Raw genomic sequence first — 11,969 nt, forward strand, 5'->3', positions numbered from 1 at the left:
AACACCAGCATAAACTTCCAGGTAAAAAATTGACAATTTCTGTTAATTTTATATGCAAGTTATCACAAACAAATTTAACTGAAGGTTTAAAACCAGCGGTCTCCTTTCCTCTTACAGAGACCAGGGTTCAAACTAGCCTTTACTGAACACCTGCTAGGTGCCGCTCTTCAGAGACAGAGGAAAATGAGACTCCGAGACTGGAAGCAACTTGCCCAAAGTCACCCAGCTAGGTACTGTCCCAGTCAAGACACAAGTCCTCTGGACTCCAGAGGCAGCTCTGTCTACCAGAGCGCCGCCCAGGGAGGAGCCGAGGCCTGAAGTCAAAGGCGCAACTTCCCTCTCAGTTTCGCACCGCGAGGTCGCCTCTCCACAAGACTGTTTCTCCATCTGTACAACGGGGGTACAGACTTTTTAAGGAAGTTCTGCCAGAGCTCTGACGAACTCGAGGTCTCGAGGGTGTTACGCATACCTGCCTGAGAAGCTTCCCCACTCGCCCGCCAGCCTGAAGAAACTGCCGCATCCTCGGCTCCCGGACGTGCGTGACCCGCGGTAAGCTCCCTCCGACGCTCTGCTTCCGGGGTTGGCGCAACTGAGGAAGGGCTCGGGCGGACCCCGTCGCCCAGCTCCAGAGTTCCTAGAGCCGATGTGTTCCACCTCGGAAGCCCCTGCGGCCAGTGGGGGCTATGAACGCCACGCCCACTACGTCCAAAGGCCCACTGGCGGGAAAGTGCGTGGTTGGGAGTAGGGTTGCTCCCTGGGGGCCTGGACCGGACGGTCTTCTTGAAGGTCGAGGCAGGGATAAGCCTGCGGTGACTGCTCCGAGATGACGTTTGGGTACCCGGCCGGGAGGTGTGTAGCCAGCCCGAACGGAGGCATGTCACCAGCCGGCTCTGAATTCGAGAGTTGGGGCGCGATGCCCAGGGGCCTGGTCTAACGTAGGCTGTGTGCTGGTAGAGCGGCACATGGGCGGATCCCAGTGTTGGGGGCGGGCACTAATTTGGGGGGTGGCACCCAGTGTCCAGGACCTGGGGTTCAGGTGGCAACTGGACCCCAGGGCCGCTCTTGACCCTCTAGCTCCCATTTTCGAGCAGGGAGCTCGAAACTGGAAGTAGTAGACCAGGGTTTGAATCCTGACTCATCGTGAGGCTTTGTCCATGTGCTCCTCTGTGGGCCTCAGTCGCTCCAATAAAATTCATGGCAGTGTTTCGCAAAGTATGGCCTGCCAATGCCACGCCCTCGCCCCCTAATCTATTGTTAACTAGATCACTGTTGACTAAACTACTATGAAGCATGCAGTTTCCCAGGCTCCATCCCAGACCCGGGGATCTGTATTTGTAACAAGCTACTCCGGTGATCCCCATAAGCTCCTTTAAAAACCTGAGGATTAGAAGGCTCCTCTCCAGAGATGATCGAGCTCTGGATTGGAGGGGTGTATGTAGGCTTGCTTGGGTCCAGGTGTCCAATAATACCACTCCTGTAATAAAAATACCATCCCGCCCCCCAACTTCTCTGAAGATGTCTCATTTCTAGCCTGGGATGGGTATCGTTTAACAAGAGCCCTCACACCAGAGCCCATCTGAGCAGGAAGCTGAGACCCAGGGAAGAGAAGCATCTTGCTCTAGGTCACTAAGCTAGTGGAGGGTCGACCGGAGTTCAATGCAGACTCAAGGACTCCTAGTCTAGTGATCTCCCCAAATTTGTGTCCACCTGCGTTTGCGGAGCCCGACTCTGTCCTGGCGGAGATGGAGCCCAGAGTAGCCGGAGACCAGAGTTGTAGCCCTTAGGAAGGCCTGGCCACCCACCGTCCCCCTCCCGACTCTGGCACAGTCCACGGGCAGTGAGGAGTGGTCCCCCAGAACTGCGACCTGGCTCCCCCTCTTGCTGGGGGCAGAGCCAGATCCGAGCGGCAGGCCAGCGGGCCAATGCAGGGCAGGCTCTGGGCCTGACAGCCAATCCGGGGCCGGGGGCACGGAGCTGGCAGGGAGGAGAGGAGCTGGAGCGTCGCGGAGCCGTGAGGCTGCTCGCCTCAGCCCCACCCCCGAGGTGGGTCCCGGCCGGCCAGTCCCTGTCCAGGCTGGCAGAACAGGCACTCTCGGCTGTGGGCGGTGTGACGTCGCTGGCCCAGCCCAGGGAGGTCCTCCCAGGGCGCCCAGGGAGGGCGGACCTTGGGTCGGACCCGCCGCCCCCAATCCCGGGGCCTGGGGGTCCCCCTCACCTTGCCCCGGCCTCCTGCCAGTCGCCACCACCCCTAGCCTCTCCCGCTGAGTTCGGCGCCCCTGAGAGGATTAAGTAAGTGCTGAGGTCGCCGCTTCTGTGCAAGAATGGAGGAATCACAGAGTCGCGAAGGTGGGGTTGGGGATTGGGGCAGGGAGGACTGATGAACCTGGTGGAGAATGGTATGCGGGTTCTTGGAGGTGGTGGTACCCACCCCTTTCTCTCTGGCTTCCTTCTCTTGCTCTTTGGACCATGAGGCATTCCTGAACAATGATGAGCAGAGCCCCTTCTCTCCTTTGGAGTGAAGAATAAACAGAGCCCCAGAGCAAGTATTAAGGGTCTGGCCCAAGGTCACATCTGGGGTCAGCGGCAGAGCCAAGAAAGAACCTGGGACTCCTGACGTGCCCAGCCTAGCTAGAGGAGGAGGACAGAGAGGGACGAAGAGCTTCTCCCATCCCATGTTTCTGTGCCAGCCTTGCTTCTTCCTAAGAGGCCATCACTGGTGTGTGCACACCTCACACACACCCATACACCTGCACAGGGAGGCATCCCACATACACCCGTGAGCTAGCGCAGAGGTGTGTATGCAGCCATGAGCTGTGCATCTCTCCTATCCCTCGGCCTTCCCTTCTGCAGTTTGGCTAGGACCCCTTCCCACCCTGCCTTACCCAGGGCCTTTTGGCCTGGGAAGGCCAAAGTCACAGCCTAGACTGGGCACATCACCCACCCTCTGCTCCCAGGGGAGGAGGGAAGGGGAAGAGAAGGCATCTCAGAGTGGGAGCTCCATCCCTGCCTCTGAAGATACACTCCCCTTGATTTTCTCCTAGTCCCTAGCAGCCCCTATAGGGAGTTCAATGACCCAAGAGCCTACAGAGAAAGCCCACCAGAGGACCTGACTTTGGCCTCTCTCTCCTTCCTGTCTTCTGGTCTTGCCACACATGTCCCTGCCCTTACTCCAAGCACAAGCTGGACCACACAGCAGGCTGGGTCCAGGGGCTTCTGGGGCTCCCCTTTCCCAACTGGAGTGGCCAGAGGGAGAAGATCTAACATTTATTGGGTACTTGCTGTGGATGAGGGTTGTACTGAGCTAAGTCATTTCTAGGAACTTGTTCATTCTGATATTTCAGTGACCCTATGACCCTTTCTGTGAGGGAGGTGTTCTTAATACCCCTACCTTAGACTCAGGAAAACTGAGACATGGAGAGGTGGAGTGACTTGCCTAGGGTCACCCAGTTAAGTGGCTGAACCGGGATTCAAAGACAAGCCTATCTGACTTTCGTGCAAGTGTTTTCCTCCAGGAAAGGAAAAAGCTGCAGTATTTTTTTCTCCAAGCAGGAGGTGAGGGATGTGGGGGGCAGGAAGTAAGAAGGTGAGCAGTGAGGGGAGTAGGGGCTGGGGGTGGGGAATGAACTTTTTCTTTCAAACCTTCCCACTACTTTTCACATCCTCCAAGTATGATCACTATGATCATCTTACCCACAAAGAGGGGGCAGGGCTTCATTTTCATGTTCCTAAATCCACATGGGATCCATAGATATATAAAGCACATGTCCTGATGTTCCCTGAACTTGCCCTTGCCCTCAAACTTTTATTTCCCCTGTGCCTTCAGAACTTAGGGGGACTTCATCTCCTCACAGAGTCCCATCCTCAGCCTCATGTTTTTTATTTTTTCCTTTCCAACACCCAGGTAGGCAGGGAGCTCTCTTTATCCAAAGACGTGGCCCCCTGTATGGGTAGTGGGGGCCACAGGCTGGGACACCCCTGATGTCAGAAGTGAATGAGCAGGTTGACTGACCACAAGCAGTCCCTCAGCATCAGCATGGACTCCAGGATCCCATCTGCTAGGAGCTGGATCAGCAGCCACCCACCCACCTCTGAACCTGACCTGGAGCCTGCCACAGATGGGCCAGCTTCTGAGACCACCACACTCAGCCCAGAAGCCACCAGCTTTAATGACACCAGAATCCCTGACGTGGCTGGTGGCACAGCCGGCGTGGGCACAATGCTTCTGTCCTTTGGGATCATCACAGTGATTGGCCTGGCTGTGGCCATGGTGAGAGCTGGGGCAGGCTGGGGCTGGCCCAGATGGCCCTCACTTGGCAGAGGGCGATCACTGTTTAGATTTTAGAGGATCTAATCGGAACACAATTGTCTGTTAGTGATAGTACAATCCCTTCCTTCCCCAGAGATTTGTTTATTGGGGTCCAGAGACCAGAGAAGCTGCCTCCAATTGGAAGAACCAGAAAAGGTTCTGAGGAATACATGGCATTTTGAGTTGGGCCATGAAGGCCACGTAGGAGTTGGGGAGGAGGGTGTTGCAGGTGGAGGGTCCTGATGGGCAAACGTTTGGGGGCAGACAGGAGGTATCTGTGAGCAGCAAGCAGGACAGTGAGGCAAGTGAGTGTGGGGATGCAATAGGAGTAGAGGCCAGCAGGCAATTGGGATAGATCGTGGGCTGTAGAGTCCAAATGGGATGCTTTGGGCATGGCAGGCTGCTGGCAATGTTCATTCATTCATTCATTCATTCACTTGGCAATTATTTACTGGGCACCTGCCCTGGACCGATTCTTCGGGACCCCAGGGACTAGGAAGAAAATGTCCTGCCCTGCAGTTCTTACAGGGAGTGAGAGATAGGTAAAACCAAGGGTGCCAAGGGAAGCCCGTAGGGACTGGATTAGGGAACTGGGTGGGAGTTGGGGGACTTCCTAGGCTGGGTGGTCAGGGACAACTAAGGAGACAACATTAGAGCTAAGACATCACAGTGGAGGCCTGGCCCCAGTGTCATGAGAAGGGCAGAGTTGGGCAGACATCAGGGCAGAGGTGAGCTGGGGTGAGGGCTGCAGGTGTGCCCTGAGAGTGGATATGATGCTTCCAGATCTGGTATCTACCTCTGAAGAGATGGACTCTCCCCTGGGAATTCCCTGGCAGTCCAATGGTTAGGACTCAGTGCTTTAACTGCCGTGGCCCCAGGTTCAATCCCTGGTCAGGGAACTAGGATCTCAAGTTGTGCAGTGTGGACAAAAAAAAAAGATATGGGCTCTCCTCTTAAGATGATACATGGACACTCAGAGTGTCACCGAGGGCCCATTGGAGATTGCGAGGACTGAGATCTGGAAGGGTGAGAGGTGTACCTGAGGTCCCCCAGCAGGCCCAGCAATGGTGGCATTCTGCCTGCTGCCCCTCGCAGGCTCTGACGGCTGGCCTTAGTCTCAGGAGCATGTTGCTGTGACAAATAGGGCTGGATGATCCATTTATGGCTGGAGCTGCTGGTAAAACAGGGTCACCATATGGGCCCCACAGGCTCCGGATTGCTGCCAGGGAACAACTGCTGGCCAGCGGGCAGAGCCAGGATGCAACACACAGAGTGAGGCCGGGGCCTGAGCAGTCTCCTGGGGCAGGGGTGAGGCAGAATACCGGTGTTTGGCACCCATGTGGTGGTTAAGCAGGCTGAGACACCCTAACCTCAGGGGCAGAGCAGGGCCTAGAAACTGCCTTTGTCACTCTTGGCCAAAGATTTTGTCCTGGGAACTTGGGAAGACTTCCTTACTCTTCATTCTGGAGGAATATTCGGAGGGCCGCGGTGGATGGCCTTATCACCAAAAACGGAGAGGTAGGGAAGTTATGGGGCAAAGGCAGTGGAGGGCAGGAAACAGCTCCTGGGCAGGGGTCAGGTCTGGAGATGTTCCTTAAGTACTACTTCCTCTCCCCTCATGCCAACCCTGAGCCAGGCCATGCTGGGTGCAAGGAGGAACAAATCAGTGCCAGGCCGTGTGCCTCACATAGGAAGAACAGTGGGGGAGGGCTTCCTGGAAGAGGTGGGGCTGCAGCTGGACAGTGAAGTTACGTAAGGAAGATTTGGAAAGGAAGGTATTTGCGGGGAGGGTGTTAGTAGTTGGGGCAGAGGGAGCAGCAAGGGCGAGGGGTGGAGATTGGTTCTAGCCTCTCTTAAAGATCCTTCTGTATCACAGGGCAGGCAGCAGGGCTGAGAGGGCGAGGGAGTACAGTGTGCTGGGGCTGGAGCTGCTGCTTCAGGGCAGGCAGGGGCTATGCCAGAGACCTGGAGCTCCTGTTGCATCCCACCCACAAGAGAGCAAGGGGCATGCCAACATGTGACCTCCTGGAGGGGATGGGGGAGCAAGGGGCACTGCAGTTTCTTTCCGCCTTTGGGGTCCCTCAGGAATGAGCAGCAGGAGGAGCTCTGGGTCAGGCTGCAAACAAACCAGATTCAAGCTGTGAATGGGCCACAAAGAGTATAGGAGCCACAGGGGGTTTGGGACAGACTCTAGGGACATGGCTTTCCCCCAAGCAGAAGAAGTCACGCTCCTGGTAGTCAAAAAACACCAGTTGAGGGATGAGCGAGATGGTGGCAGAGGTCCCTGGAGTTCCCGCTCCAGGTCCTGCAGAGGTCCCCAAGTCTCACCCCCTTCCTCCCTCCCCTGAGTGCTTTGTACCAGGACTTCCTGCTCTAGCCAGGAGCTCTTGGGTCTCAGATGTTTTCTCAGGATGCCTAGGCCTTTATCTTCAAGTCATTATGATGGGGGTTAGGACCCAGGGGTCTTCCTAGGTTCCTCCAGCATCAGGGTTCAGGAGTGTGGTCTAGGCTGATGTCCAGGGGCTCAGACCCTCCTCCTCAGCCCCTGAGGGCCATCAGCCTCCCATGGAAACCCCAGGAAGCCAGCCCAGAGCCTTGCCTAGAGTCACTGCCCTGCAGTGTCTGCCCACTGCCTATCCTCTGTTCTTTTTGCCCATACATGGGGAGAAAATTTGGTCCTGGGGACAGCTGAGAGGAGGGCTCTCAGCCACCACCACTTCAGCCCTGAGGAGTCCGAGGCAGGCACTGAGTGGCTGGAGCCACAGTCAGTTTTGGCAGGGCTGGGCCCACGCGTCCGTAGGCCAGGCTTACCTGTGTGGTCTTCCCAGGCTGGCCTTCTCCCCACCTCTGAGTTCGGGCACTGTCAGCATCTAATAAACGTCAAATGGAAGCACAAATTTAGGATGTATGTGTCCCTGGGATGGGGTCGCTGAGGACATGGGGACCTATAGTTCTCCCGTTCATCAGCCTCAGCATGTCCCCTGTCCCAAGGGACTGCTGGATTAATTAGGGCCTCCTTTCCTGGCCATTTGATGCTGCTCCTTCTCTTGCAGGTTTTGTACATCAGGAAGAAGAAGAGGTAACTCCCCATCTGCCACCCAAGGCTCCAGCCCGTGGGCAATGCTGGGCTGGACTCCAGGGGACGTGGGTGGGAAAGGAGAATCCCTCCACCATGAGGGTCCCTCTCCCTAGTGAGGGAGTCAGGGCCTCTTCTGCCCACTCGGGGTTGGGGGTAACCATTTTCCCCTGGGGAGGGCTGAGCCACCCTTGCCCTGCTGCCCTGAGCTAATGGCTACTGACTCCCCTTTCCCCACCCCGGCCCCTCGGAGGCTGGGGATCGCACAAGGCCCTGGCTTAGGCAGTCCCCATGGCTCTCATGGATGATATCTCTGTGGCCCATGGCCCCATCTGGTCCCAGGAGTGGGTAACTATCCCTCCCAGGCCACCCATCCAAGAGGTAGAGCTAGTACTGTATGTGCAAAAATGTCTTTCATTGAATCCCAGGGGAAATTTTAGGACCCTAAACATGGTGGTGTCAGCTGGTCAGCAGGCAGCAGCACCTGGAGGGCTGGTGGGAGCGGAAGGGCCTGCCCTGCCTGCAGCAGTCTCTGCCCCCACCCCCCAGGCTGGAGAAGCTGCGCCACCAGCTCATGCCCATGTACAACTTCGACCCCACGGAGGAGCAAGATGAACTGGAGCGGGAGCTGCTGGAGCACGGGCGGGACACTGCCTCCGTGCAGGCCGCCACCGCTGTGCAGGCCATGCTGGCCAAGGTGGGCACTGACCAGGCTCCTCCACTCAGCCTGCAGCCTGTTTGTGGCTCTTCCACCCCCACCCTCCCTCCTTTCCCATGTAACTTTCTAGCACCTGCCATGTGGTCAAGTGGCAGCTATCGGGTATATGGATTTTGTCAGGTTTGTTTAGAAACTAGTAGAATTGCTCCTCGGCCACCCACAGGCTTACTGCCCAAGGCCAGGCCAGGGCAGCCCTGGGATCCAGCCTGGCTCTGTCCTGATAGCCTGGTCACCTTGGAAGCTCCGTTGGCCTCTCTGAGCCTCAGTTTTCTCATCTGCAAGTGAAAATCCTGATTCTTGCCTCAGGTATGCCCCCTCAAACTAGGGGGAAAGCAGAAGACTCACGGGAGGGATTGTTGGGGGGCTGAGACCCTGGGTTCTTCTGCTTCCTGAGATCCCAGTCCTGAGTGAGTTGTGACTGGCGTCAGATTCTGGGGCAGTGGCACCTCTGAGTAGATTGGTGGGTTCCTAGTAGCTGGCAGACCCCAGGCAGGTGCAGACCCTGGCCGGACTCACCTCCCATGTCCAAAGTGCTGGGTACCTGTGTGGTTATCCTGCCAGAGTCACTGGGCTGCCTGGCCACTTGCCACCGGTCCCTGAAATCCCCAGGGGCCAGAGCACCATGAAGAGGCCTGGTCTCCCCCTGACCCATGATGCCCCTTTGCATCCCTCCTTGCCTTGACTGTACAGGTTGCTAGGGAACCTGGCTCCACAGCAGCAGAATTAAGAGACTGGGCTCAGGAAGAGTCCAGGCTGAGAGTCCCCTGGTTTTGCTACCAGTTCTTTGTCACCTGGATCAGGACTCATTCCCCCTTGGGATATTCAGGAAATTGGGCTGAGAACCTTGGTCCGCACAGCTCTTGGGAGTACTGAGTATTTGACGGTTGTTTCCTGTGCATCTCCCTTGTGCCAGCCCTTGTGCCCGGGCTTTGGGGCTTGGGGGTACAGAGGTGAATACCCTCTGCTGGGAGAGGTCAGTACATGCATAATTAATGCAGTCCCTGGGACCTAGGTTAAGTGCTGCAACTGGCTGAGGTGGCAGGGCAAGCTGGGGATGGCTGGGGGGAGGAGTCATCTGAGCCAGGTGGTATTTCTTGGCTGAGCTTGTGGGAGGACATTCCAGGCAGAAGACATAGCTGGTGCCAAGCGCACGTGGGCACCAGAGGGTGGAGGGGACTGGGCCAGAGAGTGCATGGCCTTGGTCAAGGTCCCTGATGCCCCTTACTGTCTCTCTGCAGACCACTCTCCCCTCTCAGGGCCCAATGCAGAGGCCCAGCCGGCTGGTGTTCACCGATGTAGCCAATGCCATCCACGCGTGAGGACCCCGGGACAGGCCTGGACCTCTGATGAAAACACCTGCCACAGTGCCCTCAGCTGCCAACTCCGAGATCATTAGGACCTCCTCTCAGGACCTGCCCTGCCAAGGCCTCAGCTATTTTGAGGACCCAGCTGCTGACCCTCCAGGCTCTAAAAGAGGCCCTGGCCAGGTTGGGCATATGGCCACTGATATCCCCTGACCTGAGGGCCCTGGAATGCAGAGCATCCCTCATAAGGCTTCCTTATGCTGGCTGGCTTCCTTGTGCCCTTCCCAGACCCCTCACATCAGGGTCTGCTCCTCTAATGTGGAGGAAATGACGGGAGATGTGGGATGGGACGGGGAAGGGAAGGAGATTAGGGGGGCTCCCATCCATCAGGGAGAGACATATCTTTGGAATCTGGAGTCTCCTCTGGGGTGGGGAGAGGCAGCCACCCAGGTCACAGACACATGGTATGGTGGTACACTGGGAGAGGCTCAGGGATAGAGCTGAAACTGCCCAGTGGGCAAGGATGCCAGCAGGAGGGCTGCTCATACCCAAGGTCAGTCCAAATTACAGGGATCCATGAGGTCTTCCAGCCACCCCTCCGTGGTGGTCGGCTATTGGCTGGGCCCAAGCTAGGAGGAGAGCTGAGGGGGAAGGGAGGTGGGGGAGCAGGTGTGGAGGGATGCAGTGCCCAGACCTGCTGGAAGGCCTTCTGCATGCGTATGAAGGTGCCCACCTGCAGACATGTGCCTGTCCCAGCACAGGGGGCAGGATGGAGACCCCTGCATTGGCTCCACCCTCCAAGCCACCCCCCACCCCATGGTGTGTAGAGGAACATTAAGTAGGCCACCTTCTCCACCTTCAGTGTTCAGGGACTGAAGGGAGAGGGAAGCAAAGGCAAGGGTCCACTGCCCACCACATCCCTTCACGGGGCTCTAAAAGCCAGGTAACCTGCTTCTGGAACAGTTCCCTGTCTTGGTGTTTATCGGGGACCTGGGGTTGGGGGAGAGACTATTGGTCAGAGGGCAGTGGTCACCAGCTGCAGGGTAGCAGGGGAAGTTCTGAATGCCTGAAACAGGGTGGGGATAGCCCCTTGGAAAACAGACCTAAGAGACCTAGTCTGGGTTTTGATTACACAACCCACCTACCCATTGTCCACCCACCCCATGCCCCGCAGGAATTCTGCCAGGCTGGGGCATCTGGGCAAGGCACTGGGTCAAGCCAGACCCCAAGAGCTGGGCACTTCTCCGCTGGGCACACATGTGCACCTGAGCAGGCACAGACACACCCCCCTGTGCCCAGCCTCGCCGCCATCACTGTCCTCTGCTGGTTGGCGGGGACGTGAGGGTGGCAAATACGAGGTGTCAGGCTGTGAGGGCCTAGGAGGACTTCATGGGGAAGGTTCTGGATTTATTTCCTCCTCTAGATGCTATAAATACGTTAGCATTTGAGCCAACTGGAGGGCTATGGGTAATTTAGGATGCACAGAAACTGTAATTTAACTCATAGCATCTCCATGTGAGAGCATTAAAGATGTAATTAAGACGTTTACACAAAGAGAGTGTGAGCCTGTGACACTGGGGATGTGAAACCCCAGGAGGGGTGGGATGAGTGAGGGGCTGTGGGGGGGATGGCCGCTTGGATATCAGCTATGAGGTGGAAGCCCAGCTGGCTTTCCTTGATCTATCCAATGAGTTGCCTCTGGTCCTGAGTTCAAGGCTGCTCTGGGGCCTCGTGCCTCAGCTGTGGAATGGGGTCACAATGCCTGCCATATCCTTGGTTGGAGAGGCCAAGTGGACAGGACCTATGGGACAGGAGGAGGGAGGGGGCATGAGCCCCAAGGGCCAGGGGGAGGTGCGGTGCCTCAGGACCCATAGGAGCTGGGTGTGAAACACAAGAGAGAAGAAAATAATGTGGTCTTTCCCAGAGCACAGGGGTACAGGGGATGGGTGGTGTTGGGAAGCCACAAGGGTTATGTGTGGGGAACCCACCTGCAGTGTTCAGAAGGGTTTGGTCACTGTTGTGACCTAATGCCCTAGTTTTCCCAGGACTGCACAATTTTAGGATTGAAAATCTCATAAACCAGGACTTTAAGTGACATCCTGACCCTCTGCTAAAGAACTGAGTCTTCAGGCTAGCATAAGTGGAAACGAGGAGAGGGTGAGCCCCAGTCCCATGGTGGAGGGCTGGGCTGGACCTGGGGGTTGCAGGACAGGGCCTTGGGAAAGAGTGAGGGCCCCAAGCACCCCATGGGCCTCCCACACTGGGGTCAAACAGCCGGACCTGTCAGTGACAAGCCTGGTCTTGGAGAGGGGTCTCCTTTCCTCAGCAGACTGACAGAGGATTTCTGAGGGTGAGGGGAGACGGGATGTATGGGCTGTGCACCTCAATCCTGTTGGATAGCCCCTCAGCCCCAGAATGTGGGAGCTGCAGAGGACCCAATGTCTGGGAGACCCTAAAAATGGAGTCCGGAGAGCAAGGTTGGCACCCAGGGACCAGAGCCTGGGATGGGGGCTCCAGGAGGACCCCTGTCCCCATTTTCTCCCACTGCCTGCCCCAGACCCCTGT

General features: G+C 57.0%; 2 protein-coding genes across 11 annotated transcripts in view; one reads left to right on the forward strand and one right to left on the reverse strand.

Moving 5' to 3' along the window:
• HEMK1 (HemK methyltransferase family member 1) overlaps positions 1-603 on the reverse strand; it is a 33,901-nt gene extending 33,298 nt beyond the window's left edge. For all 7 annotated transcript variants that reach the window (XR_004352280.1, XM_032649677.1, XM_032649674.1 and 4 more), the window contains exon 1: positions 470-603. The gene's annotated coding sequence lies outside the window, so the exon portion shown is untranslated. The remainder of the gene's footprint in view (positions 1-469) is intronic.
• On the forward strand, positions 506-10,952 carry C11H3orf18 (chromosome 11 C3orf18 homolog). Of its 4 annotated transcripts, none has more exons than XM_032649684.1 (5): positions 506-549; positions 3,902-4,267; positions 7,360-7,385; positions 7,932-8,079; positions 9,339-10,238. In XM_032649684.1, the coding sequence occupies exons 2-5, from the start codon at positions 3,992-3,994 to the stop codon at positions 9,417-9,419; spliced, it is 531 nt and encodes a 176-aa protein (XP_032505575.1). In that variant the 5' UTR covers positions 506-549; positions 3,902-3,991; the 3' UTR covers positions 9,420-10,238. The 4 variants fall into 4 exon arrangements, with proteins under 4 accessions (XP_032505575.1, XP_032505574.1, XP_032505576.1 ...); XM_032649683.1 differs by lacking the exon at positions 506-549 and adding an exon at positions 747-872; XM_032649685.1 differs by lacking the exon at positions 506-549 and adding an exon at positions 1,958-2,289 and having other exon boundaries at positions 9,339-10,952.
• Positions 10,953-11,969: the final 1,017 nt, after the last annotated feature.

The sequence above is a fragment of the Phocoena sinus genome, chromosome 11 (assembly GCF_008692025.1).
Source record: "Phocoena sinus isolate mPhoSin1 chromosome 11, mPhoSin1.pri, whole genome shotgun sequence".
In the NCBI taxonomy this organism is placed as follows: Eukaryota; Metazoa; Chordata; class Mammalia; order Artiodactyla; family Phocoenidae; genus Phocoena; species Phocoena sinus.

What these genes read in the sequence shown, in the direction of transcription:
- C11H3orf18 (XM_032649684.1), top strand. Translation starts at nt 3,992, where the DNA reads ATGAGCAGGTTGACTGACCACAAGCAGTCCCTCAGCATCAGCATGGAC. An exon ending in TTGGCCTGGCTGTGGCCATG is followed by an intron (nt 4,268 to 7,359) that starts GTGAGAGCTGGG and finishes CTTCTCTTGCAG; the next exon opens with GTTTTGTACATCAGGAAGAA. An exon ending in TACATCAGGAAGAAGAAGAG is followed by an intron (nt 7,386 to 7,931) that starts GTAACTCCCCAT and finishes CCCACCCCCCAG; the next exon opens with GCTGGAGAAGCTGCGCCACC.